Source organism: Pithys albifrons, chromosome 6 (genome assembly GCF_047495875.1).
Source record: "Pithys albifrons albifrons isolate INPA30051 chromosome 6, PitAlb_v1, whole genome shotgun sequence".
NCBI classification, from domain to species: domain Eukaryota; kingdom Metazoa; phylum Chordata; class Aves; order Passeriformes; family Thamnophilidae; genus Pithys; species Pithys albifrons.
In genome coordinates this window covers 26,140,787-26,161,944 of record NC_092463.1, presented here as the reverse complement: position 1 = coordinate 26,161,944, position 21,158 = coordinate 26,140,787, and the positions used below count along the sequence as shown (strand labels likewise).

The following is a 21,158-nucleotide window of genomic DNA, read 5'->3' as shown; positions in this document are numbered from 1 at the left end:
TATACATATATTTCGTCCCTCAATATAATTCAATAGAATGGGTGATACGTATAATTTCATGACACAAAGTCCTTTAGTAGAACTTAATATCAAAGAAGTAACTACTCAGTTTGCAACTATCAGTGCCTCTAAAGAAACTTTAGCAAAAAACTTGAGCACTCACATAGCAAACAAGCTGTATGACACCTGTCTCAATGACTTATCTGAATTTACATATAATACTACAAATTTACTACAGAGAGAGCAGTTGTCTTCAAAAATGTATGGGCTAGTTTTCTTCAAAGTGAATAGTCAGCAATAAGCTTACAGTACAGATTACAAGGATGATTGCCTGTGTTCAAACTGGAAGATGCTGGAAGCAACAAAATGAGGTTGCGAATTATTCCAGTATGGCAAGTTCAGAAAAAGATAGATAAAAGGAAGGCACCAAATGTTTAACATTGGCATGTTTGTACACTGTCCATCTTCTCTAGCAAAACCAGCAAAAGTGTGAAAAATGTACGGATAGCCACCCAACTGGGTTCTGCTGGACAAGTCTGATCCAGAAAGCAGTACTATGGAACACCTCCTGCATGTCATGCAGTCAAGCCACTTACTGTGCATGAGAGAGCAGAGCAGGCTCAGAAGCAGCTTGTGCGAGTTGGCCAGCAAATCAGTTACATAACATGCTACAGTTGGGCCACAGTTTTTGACAGAAGCTGCTGCCATGCCCTGTCCAAGGCATTTCAAGTACTGGCTGAGATCATGGAAGTGTCAAACTATGATGGGAATGACATAATGTGAGCCTGAGTTGCACACTGTGGACTAAATACTCCTTCAAGTCTTCATTTTCTGCACACAGCCGATCCACTGGCTGAAGGCAACAGCACAGGGAAAGGGAGGTGAAAATGGGAAGGGAGCTGAAATCAGCATTGCTGGAAGTGACTGACAAGTCATTTTTCCTCTATGCCACAATCTGATGGAAGATCCTCCAGTAAAAGATCTAGGAATCTTCACAAAGAAGACAAGTGAAGACTTCTCTAGGAGAATTTGCTCTTTACAAAAGACACTTGAGGGAGGGATCTTTAAAAGATTTTTTATATAAATCTGCTGTGCTACAAACTATAGAACATACCTGAATTACCATGTATTTCAAAAGTGCTTCTAAAAAATAGCTTGTTAAATCTTCTTGTCCTTTATCTCCTGATTGTGGAGGAACAAGTGGAGTGATTTCCTCTATAGTCACTTGAGCTATTTAAAGAAAAACAGAAGTACATCTAACATTTAGACCATTTCTTCTCATGCATAAATACCTACCAAATTATGAAAAGTAGAAATGCACTGGAGTAAGCAGAGACAGTTACAGGTAAAACAATCCACCCACAGACTACTGAAAATCAGGAAATTTTTTCTGATAAACCAACACAGAACTAATTAATATAAAAAGCACAGCAGATAACCAGGTTTTCTTAATGTACCTTGGGAATCTACCTGCAAAAACTGATTTTTTCTAAAAGGTGTAATCTGTTTCTTTTGGAATTTATGCAAACAATAGAGTAACATTTTTGTTGCACAAATGCCAAACCTTTATTTACATTTTTCATAATTTTCTCATTTAGTAGCTGATCAGTTACATTTCTGCTAAATTTTACTAGCTGTATTCTTTGCCTTGACAGTGAAGCTACTTCAGAGTTGATTTTTCTCTTGTTTCTGTAGTTAGATGTTCATATTTCACTCTGCATTTCACAAGATAACTCCAAAACAGAGTTAAAGTATGTAGCAAACTTTTACCTGCAGAGATATCCTGTCATGAAATTTGTCTGCTAAGTTTCAGAAAATTTAATTACTACTCACTTACTACTGCTTGCCTCTACAAGCAATAAAATATTAAAACACTGTGTGAAGAGGAAAGAAGGCAACAGCACTTAATATTCATAGGAAAAAGTGGTTAACTTCTTATTCCCATTTATGTGAATGCATAGTTTGCACTTACGACCCCATCCAACTGCAATTCATTAAGTGAGCATAAAATCCCACTAACAGGAATAAACTGAGCTAGGTGGCAAGAGACTCCCCTAAGAAACCAGTATCTGGTACTTAATTCTAGAGTGAACAAAGGAAAAACTGTTGTAAGAATCATCTCAAGAGGAAAATCATCCTCACTCTATTGATTACAGTCAAGATAATGACCTTACCATTAAAAGAAAACCATTTAGCAAGGACGAAAACCTTATCCAAGAATGCTCAAGCTTTTCTATTAATGCAAACCTTTATGACCTCAGGGTTTGTAATTTACAAGGTCCAATGCTTTTCAAAGATTTTAAGTTGCAAGTATACCACAGCCTTAATTGCCTGGTCATACACAGACACATTGGTCTTTACACAGTGCCCTAACAACTACTCATTCTCTTCTGGCCACACCAGAAACTGCCTTGCAGAGCTTGGTCCCTGGAGTATGAACAAAGCCAGTGCATATGTTCAGTGCAAGCAGAATGTGCAAGTTTCCAGTAGATGCAGTATCCTCTTGCAATTTGAAGAATTACATAAAATTCGTCAGTTAATTTTCACCAGCTACGTGTTAAGCTACAACAGCCACAGCTGGTGGAAAAAACCCAACAACCACAAAAACCAACTTATTCTGAAAAACAACAAAAAGAAGACCTGATAAACTGCTAAGAAACTCATCAATAGCTCCATCATCTCCCTGGTTACATATGTACTTCAACTTGCCTTTTCCGTGACAAGAATTGAATTATGTTGAGAACTGAGTAATATTACCAAATAACTTACTTTCTTGAACATTAAGTGGAGGGTTAATGAGATTATCTAGTGTTCGGGGGCCACATTCAGACTGTGGTGATGAAAATCCAGGAATCAAGCAAGAAAACATCCATAATTGTTCTTTACTACAGTTATTTTGAAGTGCTTGCAGCCACAAAAGAAAGAGACGCACACCCTCTCGACGAATCTTAAAAGGAAAAAAACTAGACCAAGTTATCTTGTCCCAGAACATAAAAAAGAATTTCCAATTGTCCTGCAGGGAGAAGAAGGTGAGTGACAAAAAAAAATTACGACAGTATGAGTACCAGCAATCAGCAGAGTCAAACTAATACATCTACTGCTCCTGCTGAAATGCAAGGGCAATCCTGGCACCTTCAGTGCTGTTTGCCTCACAGAATTTTTCACAGTTTCTCTGAAAGAAGAGGAAGAAAACCAACACGTCTAATCACTGCCTACAGCACTGCAAGATGCCACATGACTTTCTCAGAAAGCAAAGACTGACATAAAATTTCTAAATGTGTTTGTGACTTAAAACAACATAGTGAACTTTCTGTATCAGAAGGACCCATTCCATCCTTTTCCATTCCTCCTTCAATAAAGGTGATGGAGTCCTAAAGCACTCCCCTCCTGGCTCGCAAATGGAGAATGCCAGTACCAGATAAGCCTGCAGGTGGTTTACAGAGGAATGGTGTAGTTTTGGTACTGCTGCAAACAGCTGCATGTTGCATTTGAGTCGCTTTTGTCTCATGGTCAGCCATTTAAACTACTCTACCTACCAGCAGGTCTCTTTGGCATAAATAATCTTCCACTGCCAAGGTAGTTCTAATTCCTGAGCCCCAAAACCAGTTTCCTTGCCCCTAACAATGAATGGTAAAGGCAATACTTCTGCGTTAATGCAAAATCCTTTAAACAACTGGCTGCTCTATATAAACACACTACTGTGAGTAGTTCTACTGAGTTAAAAGGTAACGAGTTGAAGTCATTCTTTCATGACACACAAGTCATGATCTGGTCCTGATTCCTGTGCTTTTCACATAAAAATTTGCCCTTATGTTTTCATTTATATTTTTAAGTATTTTAGACAACAGTAGTAGGCAACTTTTTCAATACCTTCAATGAATTTCCAGTGTGGAGAAGCTTCTTCAAAATCAACCCTAAAAAAAAAGGGAAAAGTATGTGTTTGGTTTTGTCCTTTTTTTTCTATATTAAGTAAGATGTCAGAGTTCTCGGTCAGACTTGATAATAACTTTTAAACAAGTCCTTGGCAACCTCCAGTTTAATCTTGGTGACCTTGATATCTTCAGGCAACTGACTCAATGCCAGAAGAAAAAAAAAACAAATATCACCTTTCATAGCTTCTTCATAATGCATAATATCTTTCCCCAAGGACTTTTGAGATGTATACATTAAAAGTAAATCATTCTCAAGTCATCACTATGCATAACATCAGCATTCCCCATTTACACATACCAACCTCAAGTCAATTTTGAAATGTATTACTAAAAGAAAAAAAATAAGGAAAAAATAATAATTAAAACTTTGAACTTTTGTTAAAGGTTCAAACAAAGAAAGGTGGGGGGTGGGAGTGGGGTCCTTCAAGGAATTTTTCTCTCCCTACCAACACAAAGGTTTTGGGAGTTGAAGGGCCAGGACCAAGAACAAAGGAGTGGTTGATGACTTTAGATTCCAACTAAATGGTGAGGCAGAGGTGAGAAACAGACCTCCAGCACCCGGGACGGGGAGAGGCTTTTCCTGTGCGCTGCTTTTACTTCATTTTGGAGCAGCTACTGGGACTGGAAGCCACTGTTTGCTGAGCTCATGAAAGCTGCTTCTGGCTCTGCTCTTTCCCTTCCCCTCTCCATCTCTGGGCACCCTGAGCTTCAGAGAGGGAGAGAGGAGGGTCATGGCTGTCTTTGGATACGCTGCAGACTTTCTTTCCTGGGGACTGACTTTGGCTGCAAGGAGATTTCTGGGAACTATCATCACTCTTCAACTTCCAGCATTTCCTTCTTTGAACAAAGGACAAGGAGAGAGTTCACTTCCCCACGGAAAAGGCTTCATCCTGCCCCTACGTGCATCATTCATCCCCTCGTCTCAGCCTCGCTGGGAAAAGGCTGAGAACGCACCTTGTGGCCAGGTGAGGTGCGACACTGCCACCTGCTGTCCGCAGATATAATTGCACCAGGAGGAATTACAGTTTTTTGGAGGTTGGTCTTTTTGGTGCTGGGGGAGTAGTTTGTTCTGGTCTGTTCATAATTATATCTATATCTATTTCTAGTAGTTATCCTTCTTACATACATTTTCTAATTAAGGTTCTTTTTAAATTTAAAAGGGGTGTAGTGTTGGTTAGGGGTGGTCCTGTGGCATAAAGGAGAGCACTCTTGGCTCTAATCCCAAGGACATGAGTTCGAGTCTCAGTGGGACCACCCCCTGGCAGTTCAATGCCTCCCTGCCATCCCATCCTGTCAGATCTCGGATGCTCAGCAGGGTCAGCCCCGGTTAGTACCAGGTGCTGTGACAGTCCCAAGGACTTCCCTGTCACTGTCCAAGCTCGCTTCGCCGTTGCAGATGGACCTTAGGAGTTAAACGCTGGGGCCAGTTCTGCGCACGCTGGGCCTCACCTACTAACTCCGCTGTGCAGGCTGGAAGGGCACACCCACATGGGGAGAGCCCTGCCCAAATCTGCGTTCGCGAAATCTGGACCTACATATATAGTGTTGGCTATTGAAAAGAAGTTCCCTTCTCTAGATTAAATACACACTTTGGTTTTCTTTAAACTAGGACAACTTTCCACCTTGTCTTTCCTCTTTCTCAGCCACTGTTCTATTTCCAGATTCCTAGATTTAATTCTATCTAGAAGAGCATTCATTACATTGGTGGGGTTTCTTGTTTGCTTCATTTAACTTCTATGTTTATTCCTTAACCTAGCTTGCAAGAGTTTCAAGACCATAATCCCTGGGACACCACTTAAAGTTCAAGGAAATGAGTAATATAAATTACTAGTAGCTACTAATAAAAAATAAGATTAAAATAAAGGGGGAAAAAAGGAAGGAAAAAAATCAACTTACCAATACTATGAAATTGCCATCTCTGATGAATTCTTTCGGGAAGGAGTTGCAAAATTTTCTAAAAAAAAGCCAGAACCCCAGGGTGTATATTGTAGATGTTGCTCTCAGAAGACAAAAGAACACTTTCACAAAAACCACAGATCAGAAGCTGAAGAGTCAACTTAGAAAATTCCCACACTGCTCTCCTTGGAAGCATTACTGTCCTTTCAAGATGATCCCATTCCTAAAGCTAAGAAGCTCAAAGGTTCTGACAGGCTGTCTGAAAAACCCTGCATTGGAGACTTCAGATGTTACTGCAGTTCATCTGGCTCCACTGCCTTTCTGATGGATACAGCTGCTTATAGCACAGAAAATGGAACAGGATGAGTATCTGTCTCAGTTGCTCTAGTTCACAACACATTGTATTAGGTTATTCCACCTTAAGCCAGGACACTCAGCTGCCAGCTTGCCTCTGTGGCACAAGCAAATATTTGCTTCTGCCTTCTCAACAGAGGGATAATGAGCTACAGCAAAACACTGAGGACAAGACCTCTACACCTAGGTTAGAGGATGATCATCTTCAGACAGTAAGAAACAGAACAGTTAGTAATAAAGGCAGTTAAAAATTTATCATGTAGCACTTGCAACATTTACACTAGAGGCATTTGCAACTCATAAAAAACTTAATTTCTCAAATGAATTCCTGGCTGTGGCCCTCGAGCACCCTGTGCAGCCGCTTCCAAAGCGGAGATCACCCAATACCCCTTTATGCAGGAACGAGTGAACAAATGAACGAGCTCTCTTCAGATTCACTAACATACCTCACTAATAAATTAATAATAATTGAACTTGTATTCAACCGTGTGATAAGCATGGATCAGCTTTCAGTTTTACACACATAAAAAAAACCCCACAGTCCTTGTTCTAGAGTTAGATGCCTCCATTAAAAAGGAAAGACAAAAACTTGGCATTCCAGGCTATTTCCAAACTGTAGTGTCTGCTCAGAAATGTTCTGATTTCATTAAATTAGTTTCTAATTCACCTTAACTTAAGTCAAGATATGCTTTTGGAACAGATATTGTGAAATTTGATTTTCAACTAATTAATCTTTTTAAAAATAAAAAGTATCTGTAAAAACAATTCTGTAGTAACAATCCATTATGAGACAAATTAGAGATAACATGCAATCAAAAAGTCAAAAAGATCATGACTAAACATACACTGACTAAGAATTTCAAAGCATATAATGCAGTATGGGGGAAACACCATCACCAAAGACTAATGAACTATCTGAAGACTCAGAAAATATCTTTTTCCAGTTTAGACATCTTGTTGCGAAACTGCAAGTCAAATTCATTTTCTTCTCATGCAAAGCACATAAATTCAGCTCTAAGCAAAAGAGGAAGGAAAGCAGTTAAATGCAAAGTGTATTTCCAGGCAACTGTAGAATAACAGGACTTAATCAAAAAACCTCTTCAAATTATCTTACCTCAAAAATAAAAAGAATAGAATCTAATTCTTCTCTCTGAGACTTGTGACCTAGATGCAATTAAAAATAAATAGAAGATGCACTTTAATCAACAAAACAAATATAAAAGCACTGACAAAGATCCTTGAATATGTAAAATGAAGAAAACAAGCATTTATACAACCATAATTTTGTTCTAATTATGCAAATAGAAATTATATTCCATAAATACCGTTTATAAAAGCTACAGCTTGTATAAGTTTCTATTATGGCATCAACAGCTGGGACAGATTAAGTTATACAATATCCTGTTAAAGAATAATCCTGCAGGACACCAAGTTTAACACTTAAAGAATCCACACTTTGCAAAAGGACAAACCCCATCATAAGAGAAGAAATGCCTCTTGCTCACCTTCAATGTGTACCCACCTCACTGCTCTACCTTTAATTGCAAAGTCAGCGCTCACACATATTTCTGCACAGCCAATGTTAACAATTTGTGACCATACAGGGCTTTATTTATAGCACACTGCTTTACTTTACAACAAAAACACAAGCATAAAGACAAAAAGTGTTCTATTTAAAGTACTCACCTTTTTGTTTAAGGCCCACTTCAATAGTCACAAAGTTTTCAAAGAACACATAATATATATGTGAGAAGTGTAGGTCAAAAAACTGTTTGAGATCAATTGATTCTGCATTCTCTGAAAAACAAAACAGAACACTGTTTATTTCTTTCAAATATTGGAATCAACCATGGCATAACGAAATTTATTACTGTTAAAGAAGCTATTGAAGTTTTCATTCTTTATACTGAGGCTAATGAAATTCAGTATGGTACGCCGTAGGTGCCTGGTAAATTTCAAACCAGAAAGTAGCAACTTCTTGCACCCACATTGTTTGCATGACAGTAATGCCAACAAACCCTAATTTCATCAGGACTAACACTGTACAGATGAATCTGATTTTAATTGTTGATTTAATAGAAATAAAGTTAGCAATGCTGCCCAAACTCTACAGCAGAAAGACCATCATGATCTCCAACTGTAATTACTAGACACAACTAAGCTTACTAAAGAAAGCAGAAGGATGGTAAGTGAGGAACACATCTGCTCTGTGGAAAAACAAACTGGGAGGATGCAAACAGCAGCACTGGATTCCTGCTGTTGCCTCCCTATTCCCTCCAAGCCTCAACATGCACTGTATTTTCTAGTCTGGCTCAGCCCCCCACAGTCCTTTGACTGTGTGGTCTCAGGAGATCAGAAGCCGGGACTTCAGGGACACCCTGAGGTGGAAACAACACTGGTAAGTATAGAGGGATGTCATTTCTTTGTGTACCCCATGGAAGTTTCCAGACACTCTTCCCACAACCCCCTAGATGATTTTGTGCAAATCTCCAGTAAAGAAACACACTGATTTATCTCGATTAATTTTAAACTGATTGTTTTAAACAATCAATTCCTTCAAGCCTTAGTACACACTGAACCAAAAGACACTCCCTGTCCTCTTATTTAACTACTTAAGACTAGAGAAATAGCAATAGCATGGGAGCACAGAGAAACAGAAAGACAGCATTTTAAAAGTCAAAACTCTCCATTTTTAGAATAGTGATGTGAAACAAACAAAACCAAACGAAAATAAAACATGAGTGCAGCCCTTTCACCAGCTCTACATACTGAGATATCATCTTTCACTGTAGATGTATCTTCTGTAAATCTCCTTCTAATTCTGTATGGGATCATAGGGGTTTTTAACCCTTTTTAGAATGACATCAATCTTTATTATCTCACATGACTGGATATACAAATAGCAGAGTATAAAGCACAAAAACATTGAAAGGATGGCCAAGAGCATGGCTATTTTCAGTTACATTTATTATGCAGATTTAGAGGACTATCTTAACAGAAATTTCGCTGTAAAAGTTTCCTGTACAGATTTTGGTACATCCCAGTATTCTGCCAACATCTTGCATAGTGAGTGTTGCAGAGCCAGAGCACTCAAATACAGCAGTCAGCGCTAGATTAGCAGCTGAGATCAACTCTTCAGCAAGGCAGCTCAGTTAGGAATAAACAGTCCAGTGCAGCAACCATGTGCCTGACCATCTACACGACCACCAAACACCTGGGTTTGCATAAACAGAATCAGATCAGCAGATGCCCTGCTAGACTTCAGAGGTGGAAATGTTAAGGAACAGCAAAAAAACAATTCCACTTTAAACAAGCCAGTTGTCAGGGCAAGTGCACACAAAATGGGGCAATGACTAAAGCACAGGCACAACCATTACAACCACTTCCATTCATAGGGAAAAACCCTAAGTGAGTCCTAGACTGTGGACAAGAAAATGTAGCTGGAAGAAAATAAAAAGAGTTTGAGATGGGAGGATGAAAGGAAAAAAGAAAGCAATGACTGAGACTCCCAAGGGAAAGAAGGGTGGCAGAAGGTATCTTGTAGTCCATATATTTAACTGCTAATGGGAACTGCACATGGGAAGCAGTAGAATGGTTCACTTGATGGAAATGTGCAGAAAATACTAGTTCCAAATAGCAAAGGGATGGGAAGCAGTTAAGCAGGGCCTCTGCCAATCAACACCCAGGAATGCTGCATTTTTGCAGGCATGTTAAATGTTTTGCTTCCTGAAATAGGCCCTCATTCTTTCCCCAGACATGGGTCAACTCTGAAGCAGACAAAAAAAACCCAAAACAACAAGACAACAAAAAACACTAAAATACAAAATTTTTTAAAATTATTTTTATTTTGGCTTTATTTAAGAAAAATGTGGTGTCCATCACCTTAGAAAACGCCTGGAGAAGCATTGCTAGACTTGTACTATTACCACTAACATCCAATTAACATTAACAGCATACCTTTGGAATACAGCTACAGCTCTCAAGAGTCAGAGGAAAGGAAAAAGTCCCTTGACTTTGCAAATTCTTTAGCTAATGCATTTCACTCTGATCTCTCCCTAAGATCATACTTGATAGCATAATCAAAAGCAAGTTTTTAAAATTCAAACCAGTTACCAACAATTGAATTCTTGCAATAAACTCCAACGCATCAGATGGAAGAAAATGTAACATTTTATTTAATGGGAATTTTGTTCTCTCATTATGTGAAAACAAAACTTTTTTAAAAACCCACAAACAATTTCTGGTAGTGCTGAAGAACAGCTTTCCTTCTAAGGGAGGTAAAACACAGTTGTTCTGATTGGTTTGCCACCTGGAGTGAAAGAGCATCTGCTCATCATTAAACAACACCCTCAAGGTAAGGAGAGTGTATTCAGTGAGCTGCTGGTGCAGAAACTTGGAACCTTGTATTGGTTGAGAAGTTTGGAATTCATTTCAAATACCCTGATACAGAATTATGGCAAGAAGAAGGAGGGGACAAAAACAGATACAGCATGGAGACAACAGTGTAGACCTTAGAAGAGTTTGACATGGAAGTCATCTAGTCTGGCCACTTGTAAACATCATTCCATCTTACAGCTACCTCGATACTGAACACAATCCACAAGACTAATACATACACAGAGAGACTATTGCTCTCCTTCATTACCGCAACATTAAACTTCCAGTTATATGCTGTGTTACAGCTTTCTTCATTAATTAAAGATCTGGGTTTTTTCCTAATGAAAATGTCTCTAAAATATTCAGTTTACTTTCACCTTTTTGATCAACTAAACATAGAGCTGCTCAATTCTTACACCTTAAAATAATTTTCTCCAACACTAGTTCACTGTCTCTTCTCTATGTTCTCTCATAAATATCAAATACAAAGGTAAAAATCATTTCCTCTACAGGAAAGCAGCACATCCTTTTCAGATAGTCTTGAACTGGGAATTTGCAGGAAGTTGCTTCTCTGTTTTGGCTAGGTAAGCCTTTTCTGCCTTTTTAAGAAGAGAGACATACCCTTATTTTTAGGTAAAGTAGGATTAAACAGAAACAGGCTTTCCTCCATAACTTTCATAACTTCTTTTTTTAAAAAAGAACTTTTTATTCTTATACTACAGATCATGTAACTAACACAAAGTAATGTACTCCATGTCTTCTTGTTTCTATGTTCAGACTGGGAGGGAAGGACTCAAAAATAGATCTGGCACCATATGAAGTAATTGGAAAAGTTCCTCAGAATGTGAGAGGGAAAAACAGGACATTATTGTAAATTAAACTTTCTATGGTACAAAGCATAATTTTAGTACACTAAAATCCTGATTTCCAGCATTTTAAAAAAGCTGTTTGTCAAGAAAATGCAGTTTTCTTCATCCTTTACAAAAGCAAGAAACATAAATCTTTGAATGCTGTTTTTTCCTTAATAATTTTCTGTAACTTAAAAACTGGCACAAATCTGATCTCCGTATTAACTCTGTGTGTTCAGTGGATGGGGTTTTGATTTGGGTTTTTTTCATTTTGTTTCAAGGAGAAGGTTACATTTAAGCACAAAGAGACACTGTACAGCTTCTCTGTCCTTTTCTTCCTCCCATAAAGGTTCTAAAAGAAGTGTAAGTCTTTTTGAGGTTCAGCATTAAGAAGTTAAGTTCCCTTTTTTGGTTTACGTTTCAGAAGTTGTATTCAGCTTATGGTTTTCTGTTCTAATTTCATGCTTGAAATAGACAACCAAACTAAAAATGGGTGACTGGTTATCTAAGATATTTGTATGATTCTCATCACAAAAGCGTTCAAGTACCAGATCCACTGGAATTCCTATTTCCATTAAACCCACTGAAACATGGAAGTTCTGCTGTCACCTGGTACCTCACAGACTGCAGCTGTAGCAAGGAAGGACTGAAGGAAAAAACCCACAACAATCAAACCAAAAAACCTTCTATCAGCTTCTGGGACTGTACTTTTAGAAACTTGTTTTCTATATTTTCAAATGGCTAACTCTTTTGAACGTTAATTGTTCAAAACTTTCTGAAAGGTCACTTTCTTTTCAACTATCTCAGTAAAATACTCAAAATTTAAGTGTCCATGGTGATCATTTTAGTAAGCAAAGATTATAGGTCAAAGTTTTCTTGTAGAAAATTTGTTCTGTCTGAAAGAAAACCCATTTCCTCCAATGCTTTTATTACTGTTCATTTATCAGCACATCCCTTTTTAACTAGGATTAATTTCCATGCAGAAAAGTATTTTAAAAAAAATTTCACCCTGTATTATTACACATTAGAAGGAGGATACTACTTGAATAGCACATCATGCTTGGAATTACAATGAAAAGTTACAGCTCAGAGAGCTTAAAAATTACTTCGCCAGATGTAAAACATGAATGAGAAAAAGAATCAGATTTTTACTATACACAACACCCTAATCCTTTGCTGTAAGAAGATCTCAGTGGGCTTTAACTTTCATTATACACAATTCGTCTTCCCTGTTCATTTTGTTTTCTAAGTATTACCCTACAAATTATTATAAACTAATCCACGAAATCTGCTACATATTTATAAATTAGTTGAGTTAGAAAGGGGAAATGCATCTGTATCATTTAGATGACTGCCTGCTGTATAAAATTAAAATTTTATAAAGCAAGTAAGTTAGTACCTTTCTGCATAGGGCAGAACTTTAGAAGTAAACAATCAAAATACTGAACTTAAAGAGAAACCTTCCCAACACAGATCTTAGATATATATTAACTTTTCTGAGGAGAACCTTCATTAGTTTTGTTAAATTCCTGCATTGCATTACAGGAATTTAACAAAATAGCCTATGTAATTACAGATTAAGTTGTGGTTAATTTTATGTTCTATTTTAAGTGTTTCAGAATTTAATACTATGTTTATATATAAAATTTTCCAGGCACATAGTGTCACAAAAACATTATACTTTCTCACTCCAAGTCTTACTGGCTTTTGGGTCACTTTCCTTCATCCTTACCCATAACCAAAATACTGGCGACAACTGCAGCAAACAATGACCTGGAAGGTGGCCAGACTTCTGGATCTATTTCTGTAAAGCAGAGCCCTGCTACAGACTGACATGTTTGGTATCAATCCATTAGAAAGCAGGACATTTCCCAGTGTCCTCAAGTTCAGTTAGCATACAATCAAATTGGACAGTATTAATTCTCCATGCTGAAAAATTTAAGGGCTTCTGTACAGCAAAACAGTCGAGAGGTTTGGTTACACCAGGACCGTCTCTCGAACAGAAAAGCCTGTAACTGAGAAAGGCTACGTGGAAAACCTCAGGAACCAACTGCTGGCTCTGGCACAGTTAATACTGTCATAGAGCTCTGATAACAGACCACAAATGCAAATCTATTAAACAAAGGCTTTGCATTGCCCTTACTATTTCAGATCTAACTAACAGTTATTTATCAAAACCAATGTTTTAAAAAATGGCAATTTGCTCAAAGAAAATATTCTGAAATCTTCTAAAGGACTTCTATTTTGCATCAAACAAGTCTGAACTCCCAACCACCACCATCTTTCAAATATAAATACAAAAGAAAAAAAAATCACACAATAAAATAAGCAGGTTAACAGCAACAATGACCATCATCTCCATATAAAATGTTACCCCAGTGCTTTACAGCAATGAGCAGAAGCAGTTGCCAGCTTGCCAAGCTAATTCTCTCAAGGTGCTTGCAACCTCTGGAAGAGTTACACTGGTAAACGTTCAGGAAACGCTTCCATAACAATTCACACACGTTCCAGAACTTAAGCCTTTATTTAAGCAACTCCAAACACTTCCATAGTAATGTACTTATTTTCATTCCAAACTGCCACAAGCTAAATCCACACAAACCTTTTCCTTCACAACCAAGTGATCGGAGCCTCCCCTTCATCTGCCCTTGGCCTTTGATGTGGCTCCAGCCTTTACCCTGGCAATTCAGCAGGACTGGCCACTGCTGCACTGAGCGCTACATTAGGGAGAATATTAAAGCAAAGCAAATCTTCCCCCTCTGCTCCCAACCAAGACATAACTGGTTCAGGGCTAAGTCAAGATTGACAGAACTTCAAATCCAATTTCCTAAACTCCATGCAACCCACAGCTACATCCATAAATTAGAGCAGTGACACTGCCCTGTGCAATTGGATTTACTAGAAAAAAACAACAACAACAAAATAACACAAACAAAAGTGAAAAAACCCCAAACAGATCAAAAAAACAAACCCCTTCAACTCTTGCCAAAAATAATACAGCTTTGCATATCCACAGAAACTTCTGGAACAGTTATCTCCAAACAAACTCCAGGCTGCTAGTTTTGTTGTAGCTTCTCGTTTGCTGTCACTTTAATGACTAGAAACCATTTTTCATTTATGGATGATGCTGATGATGTGCAACACCAATGAATGCCATACAGCTGAAGCATTAGGGCCGACTGCCAGTGAAATAGATTCCTTAAATTAAAATCCCTTTAGACAAATGCAATCTCTGTTTATTATTTAATATTAAATAATAAATCAGAAAGCACATACTGAGTCCCACACAGCCCATTTCATTCGGTCCAGTATAGCTAGACTTTTCCCCTTGAGAGATTTCTTACAAGAGATGGCAAGCACTAACCAACCACCAAGTATAACAAAACAAACCAATAAATAGCAGGTTACAGGTCTGTAAATTCTACTCTACAAAACAGTGAAAAGTGGGGTGGGGTTGGTGAACCCAACCCAAAAAGAAAACTATTATCTTAAGAACTCAGCTATATAAGTAAATTTTAAACCAAGTACATTCATTTGACTTACTTGCACACAGTAACATTACATAAAAATCATTAAATGTTTAGATGTTTTAGCCTTTTTTAAAAAAGAAAACCTATTTATTTACAAATTTTGACAAACTCAAATTCAAGAGGTAGCACCAACATATTTGACATCAAAATGAAAACTCAATATTGTTGAAGTATGACCTTATGAAATGGTCACATATCTACTTGCCTTAATTATTTACAGAATACTCAAAGAACTGTCCCGAAGACTTCACTGGCACTGTCCAAGCTCGCTCGGCCGTGGCAGATGGACCTCAGGACTTGAATGATGGGGCCAGTTCTGTGCACGCTGTGCCTCACCTACTAACTCCACTGCACAGGCTGGAAGGGCACACCCAGGTGGGGAGAGCCATTCCCAAGTCTGCGTTCACAAAGTCTGGCCATACATACATATCTTATTCTATAAGGTGGACTCTGTGCCTCCCCTTCCTTCTGCTGGAGAAGTCTCAGGGATCACCTGCACCAAATGCAGGTGGCAGCCCTCCTTACAGCAAGGCCTCCCTTCTCAGCCTCTGCCCTAAGACCCCAAGGAAGTCCCATCTGACATTCCTGCTCAAGGTTTGTATGCTCTGACTAACCCAGGCACACAGTAAACAAAACTGTTGCAGCATTTCCAGCGTATAGAAACAAGTCTGTAGCACAATTTGATAAAAAGTCACACACTGACCAAACTTCCATCAGGGAACTGTGTGTGATTCAAAGGTACTTCTCAGAACTGAGAAGAAAAAAGTCAAAAGGAGCTGGGTGGGGTAAATGCTTCCCTATGGGAAGAAACTAATACATCTCAAAAGAATATAACCTATTAAAGCAGATGGTTCTAGTTGTTTCAAGAAATATACTGCAGCAGGAAAACAATGCAAAGCAGATCACCTTCACTCACATACTGCTAAGTCCCAGGATATAAGACTTCAATCTCTTCCCAATTTTTCTTAGCATTTCTTAGCAATAATAATATTTCTTACTACTTGGAGGTCTCCTAAAGGCTTTAACCGCTACTAAAAAACCCTTATGCCTGTGACAGGCATAAATTTGACACGTTTTATTTGCTTTACCAAATGATTTAATCAATTCTGAATTAGTCTTCTGATTTTCACAGAATTTTCTTTGGTTCCTGAATTACAAAAAAGGCTGAATAGAGCCCAACTGACACAGATCAGAGACAGGACATTGGAGTAAAGTGGCAAAGAGTAGCTGTCTACAAAACAGTTTCAAAAACAGAAAAAGAACACGAAAAACCAAACAACAACAAATGCATTTTCCCCCAGCGTGCCTATAACTGATTGCTAGCCTAGCACTCAAGAGTTTCCCAAGACAAAAATATTTTACTGTAACTCATAACTTCAAATTCAGTCAGCCTTAATAGACTTTATTTCCTAGTCTTTTCATGTGTTTACATATTTTCACCATCTGTCCCTACAGAAGGGGTTTTCAAAACTGCCAATGTCCTTTTTCATTAAAGTTTTACTCTCATCTGGGTCATTCTCATACTCAAATCTTCTATACACTGACTATGGCAACAAGACTCCGAAAGCCCCAATGACATTGGGTATAATGGTTGGTACACCACTACTTTGTGAAGACACAAGATTTCTACATATCTCTATGAAAACTAATTTGCATAGTTTACTAAGTTTAAACTGCATAAACATTGTCATTGTCAACAATGATACCTTTTCCTAGAGAAATACAACTCACTGCATGCTAAGCTATTTGTAAGAGACATTTAAAAAATTATCTAATGTACAGTACTTTTAATTTGTTAAAAATAAATGTCACAGCCTTTGTGCTGTCTATTCACTTAGATTCATATTAGATACTTTGATCTTGTTTGGTCTCTTCTGGTCCTTACTAACAAAGACATTATAATATCTTAAATATTTTTAGACCTGTACCATTGCCTTGCAGGATGCAACTCTCGGTTTTTTACCATAATTAATTTTTTAAGATTCCTCCTCTTTGGCTTAATAGACAGCCAGCACTCTGTAATTCACAAGCACTTGCCTCTTTTCATGACTACTCTGTTATTTTGGCTCAGTGGAGAACTGCTGCTTTGGATATCTTGATAAAATAGAAGGAAAATTAATTAATACTCCCTTTCCTCCTCTCAAGTCTTGACACTGAATCCAAGCCTATGCCTAGATTTTGTTGCTGAACGAAGGACTAAAAAGTGCAGCAAAAAGAAAAGAACTCTGGTCCAATACATTTTCCAGGCCTACTGAAAGGATTGCAAATTAAAGAAAAAGAGAATATTCACTCCTCCTCCTGGATGTGAAACTGTAGAAAATTCTCTTCTGGATAGTCCTTTAGTCTTCAATGTCAAGGGACTAAGAGCAATAAACAAAGCAAATAAATTTTTATTCATGCAGATGCTGAAAAGAGCTGACCTGAGATTTCCTCCCTCACCCCTCAGATAGTCTGTTGGCAAGACCCAACTTTGCTCCCTTGAACACATGGAAACATGGCAAAGATTCTGCTGGGGGAGTTGTCACTGAGTCAAAAATGGTATGCAGCCTACGCCACTCAAGCTGCAGGACGGGGCCTGTACGAGAAGACACCTCAGGGAGCAGTTTATCTTATGTGGACACCTCAGTTTTTTAATCTGGTCCTGCAGATTAGTCAAAGAAACAATTGGAGAAGAAAGGGCATAGAGCTTATGATTTGGAAGCCACTTTGGGCAGTAGAGAAATTTAAGGAATAAGGCAAGGAGGTGATCACAGCAGACAGACTTCAAATAATCTGCTACACACTTGTCCTGCACTACAATAGGAATGTGTATAGAAACACCTTACACCTCTGCTCTAAAAAAGACATTGTTTTTGTACCTCATGCACCTATGAATATTGGCATAATGACGAATCTTGTAGATGTAACCAAAACTGACAAGCTGAAAAGTAGTTACATCTTTGCCTACTTCCAGTCACATAATATATTGTCCCAAACTTGGAGAAAGGATATTGAGGGAGCTGAGATTCAACAACTGAGACATACACATGGAGGGTGGGGAATCATATGAAAACATGCCCAGCAGATTTAGGTCTCTCCTACAGGCAGTAAACAGAAACCTTAGATTAGATAAGAATGTCTTCTTGATCCAGAACTTGTGGCTTGAATCTTACAGAAATTTCCAATTATTAAAAAAGCTGAAGAAAAAAACCCCGTAAAAATAAACTGCAAGCAACTAAAATACCAAATCTAGAACAGATCTGATCAAAATCACTAAGAGTGTTTTGCAGACTAAAGCAAAGCTAGAAACATTCAATGTACTTTAGCCACAAAACCTAAGTTCAGAGAGGTACTTAGTTGCTTTATAATGTTTTTTCCTCTTAAGTTGCAGCTGATGAAGTAGCTAAAAATCAACAATAGAGCAAGATGCCACTGGCTCAGTACAGGTCGGTAAGAACAGTGGTACATTCTTAGTGAAGCAAGAGGATACATCTGCCTAGGGAAGCTCTTGGATAGCTGGCTACACAACCCTGCTCCATTTCAAGTCTAGATAATTACTATGTTGCAGAAAATAACTCATGCAGCAGCAGATGGTGCAACATGGCAACACCTGTTCCTTCAAACACCAATGCAAAAAAGGGAGCAATAGCCCTTTTCCTTTGAAAGGAAAGAATCCAGCTTTGGAGGACAAGGTACATAAATAATGCCAGACTGTGGATAGAACCCAAAATAATCCATTCAGCATACTGTGCTAAACACAGAACGCAGTTGCCATTGACCCAACCCTGCTCACATGTCGCTAAACTGTCAGAAGCAACACAAGCATTTACAGAACTGAAGGGCCCGAAAGACATTCAGGAGCAAACTTCTTTTTTCAAGGACAGGTTGATGACAATTACTTAGATTTTTACAAACACATGCAATTAACAGATATTTTGAAATCGTTAACTCTAGAGGGTTTTTCCCATTGTTTTTTCCATTAAGCAATTATTCCATATAATCACAATTTCCAATTCACTGGTCAGGTTCAATGGTTGTTCACGTGGAACTGCGGCAGTATTTAAGGGCTTGTGCGCCCTTCTTGACCAGCTGGCAAACCAAAAGTGCTTTCAAACTGCCTGTATGGATGCACATCCACACCTATTCGAGTGAGCACTTGCTGGGGTAGCTCTTACCTTGAAAACGTACACAAACGTAAATCGTAACTGTAAGAACTTAAGGGAAGTGGATTAAGGAGTCACAGCCCCATTTGCGCTCACCAGTCACTTTGATTCATGCCCACCAATGTAGCAGTCAGCATTCTAGAGAATAATTCACTGGGTAACCACACCAGATTTCGCCTCCTTCCACGGTCGTCAAAGGACTTCCACCTCCAGACGCGGTGGACACCTCCGAATCCCGCTGGCACTGCTGGAGCGGAGCATCCCGGGCCCCGGCACATCGCTGCAGCCCCGCCGTGCCGGGCGGGGACCCCCTGCCGCGGGGTGGGGTCCGTGGCCGGAGCGGAGCCCCGCGCCCGCCCCCCGGCCCAGTGCCCAGCCGGCCCCTCTGCGCTCCCGGTCCCTTCCCCCTCCCGGCCGCCTCACCGATGAGGACGCGCAGATGCTTGAGTCGGGTGAGCGGGTCCTTGCGGGTGTCCAGCACCTTCTGCGTGGATTTCCGCACGTCCCCGTGCGGCTTCTTGGAGAACATCCCGCCGGACCCGAGCCCGAACCCCGGCGCCGCGCTCCAGAGTCAAACAGCGGCCTCGGGATCCGCCCGCTCCGGGGCCCCTACATATCCAGCGCCGGCAGCGCCGCCTCGTCGCTCAGACCCGGGCTGCGGCGAGGGCGGAGGGCGCGGCGCGGAGCCAACTCCCCCCGGACCGGGGGCCGGGCCGGGCCGGGCCTGGCCTGCGCTCCCCTCACCCTCCGCCCGCCGCTTCACGACAGCCGTCAGGTGCGACCCCAGGCGTCCCCATGGCAACCGCGCCGTGACGTCACGGCGGCGCTGCCCAGCGCACCTCCAGGCGCGGCGGGCGGGGCCGGGAGAGGGGTTGGGAGAGCGGGGCTGGCAGGGCGCCGGGAGAGGGGCCGGGAGAGCGGGGCCGGGAGAGGGGTTGGGAGAGCGGGGCTGGCAGGGCGCCGGGAGAGGGGCCGGAGAGCGGGGCCGGGAGAGGGGCCTGAGAGCGGGGCCTGAGAGCGGGGCCTGAGAGCGGGGCCGGGGGGGCATCGCCGCGCCGCAGGAGCGTCTGCGCACCTGGACAGCAATAACGGGGGTAGGAAAATGTACTTCAGCTGCTTATTAGTAAAATGTGAAGTCACCACATTACACAGCCTCTCTGGCTGTACAGAGACGCTACAGTGTGAGGGGGGAATCCTGCAGGCAGTAAGGAAATGAAATTCAGGTGGCGACCGTGTGCACCGCGGCAGCGATTCCAAACCTTTACTCAAGCCTCAGTTGTGCAACCGGCAACGATGTGTCGTCTCATAGTTCCTCTTTCCACACTGGTCCTCAAAGTGCTGCAGCTCCTCACCCTGAGCTCCTGCCCAGAGTTGCTTCTCCCTGGTTTCACTGCCTATGCCTTTGCTGGCATCGAGGCTGAGCCATCACACATGGCTGGGTCCAGCCTGATAGTCTGGGGCATCCTCATGTCTTCAGTGCTCCACAGATCATGCCCACGCTGTTTCTACAGCAAAGCCAGAAGTGGGCTCAAGAGACCACATTTGTCCCAGTCCTATTCACAGCCTCATCAACAGCAGCAACAGCCAGGAGAATTTAGTTAGAAAGTCATCAGTGAGGGAGTTGGTGTCATCTGCCTGCCTGTGTGGTCTGCCCCAAAGCATCTCATATTGGACCACCTCTGGAAATCAGATCTGAAGATTAGCAATATCAGGTAATAGCTAGTATTACAATCCAATTATTTGCTTTATTATAGCACACATTTCAGCTCTCTAAAATCTGATATGTTAATTTCTGTGCTTTGTTTTCTAGATTTCATTAATTCTTAGCACATTTCTACCTTTTGACAATCTTTAAAAGATACCTTTTCTTTGGAGAATTCACTTGCTTGTTAATTTTTAGATCTTTAACTGAAGACAGAGCTTAATAAATAGAGTCAGACATCATTAAAATATTAAATGACAGGAGGGAGTGGTGTCAACCAAGACAATAATGGCTTCTACAGACAACCTCCTTGTGTAGATCACACCAGGCAGGAAGGGCATGCACAGGAAAAGCCATGCTCTTGAAAAGGCTTGACT

General features: G+C 40.2%; 1 protein-coding gene across 9 annotated transcripts in view; it reads right to left on the bottom strand.

Moving 5' to 3' along the window:
* Positions 1-19,861, bottom strand: part of RALGAPA1 (Ral GTPase activating protein catalytic subunit alpha 1) — a 144,715-nt gene extending 124,854 nt beyond the window's left edge. For all 9 annotated transcript variants that reach the window (XM_071557915.1, XM_071557917.1, XM_071557916.1 and 6 more), the window contains exons 1-7: positions 19,503-19,861; positions 7,869-7,979; positions 7,297-7,346; positions 5,829-5,886; positions 3,871-3,914; positions 2,770-2,947; positions 1,115-1,230 (exon numbers count right to left, since the gene is read on the bottom strand). In XM_071557915.1, the coding sequence (XP_071414016.1) occupies positions 1,115-1,230; positions 2,770-2,947; positions 3,871-3,914; positions 5,829-5,886; positions 7,297-7,346; positions 7,869-7,979; positions 19,503-19,608 (663 nt within the window). In that variant the 5' untranslated portion in view covers positions 19,609-19,861. The remainder of the gene's footprint in view (positions 1-1,114; positions 1,231-2,769; positions 2,948-3,870; positions 3,915-5,828; positions 5,887-7,296; positions 7,347-7,868; positions 7,980-19,502) is intronic.
* Positions 19,862-21,158: the final 1,297 nt, after the last annotated feature.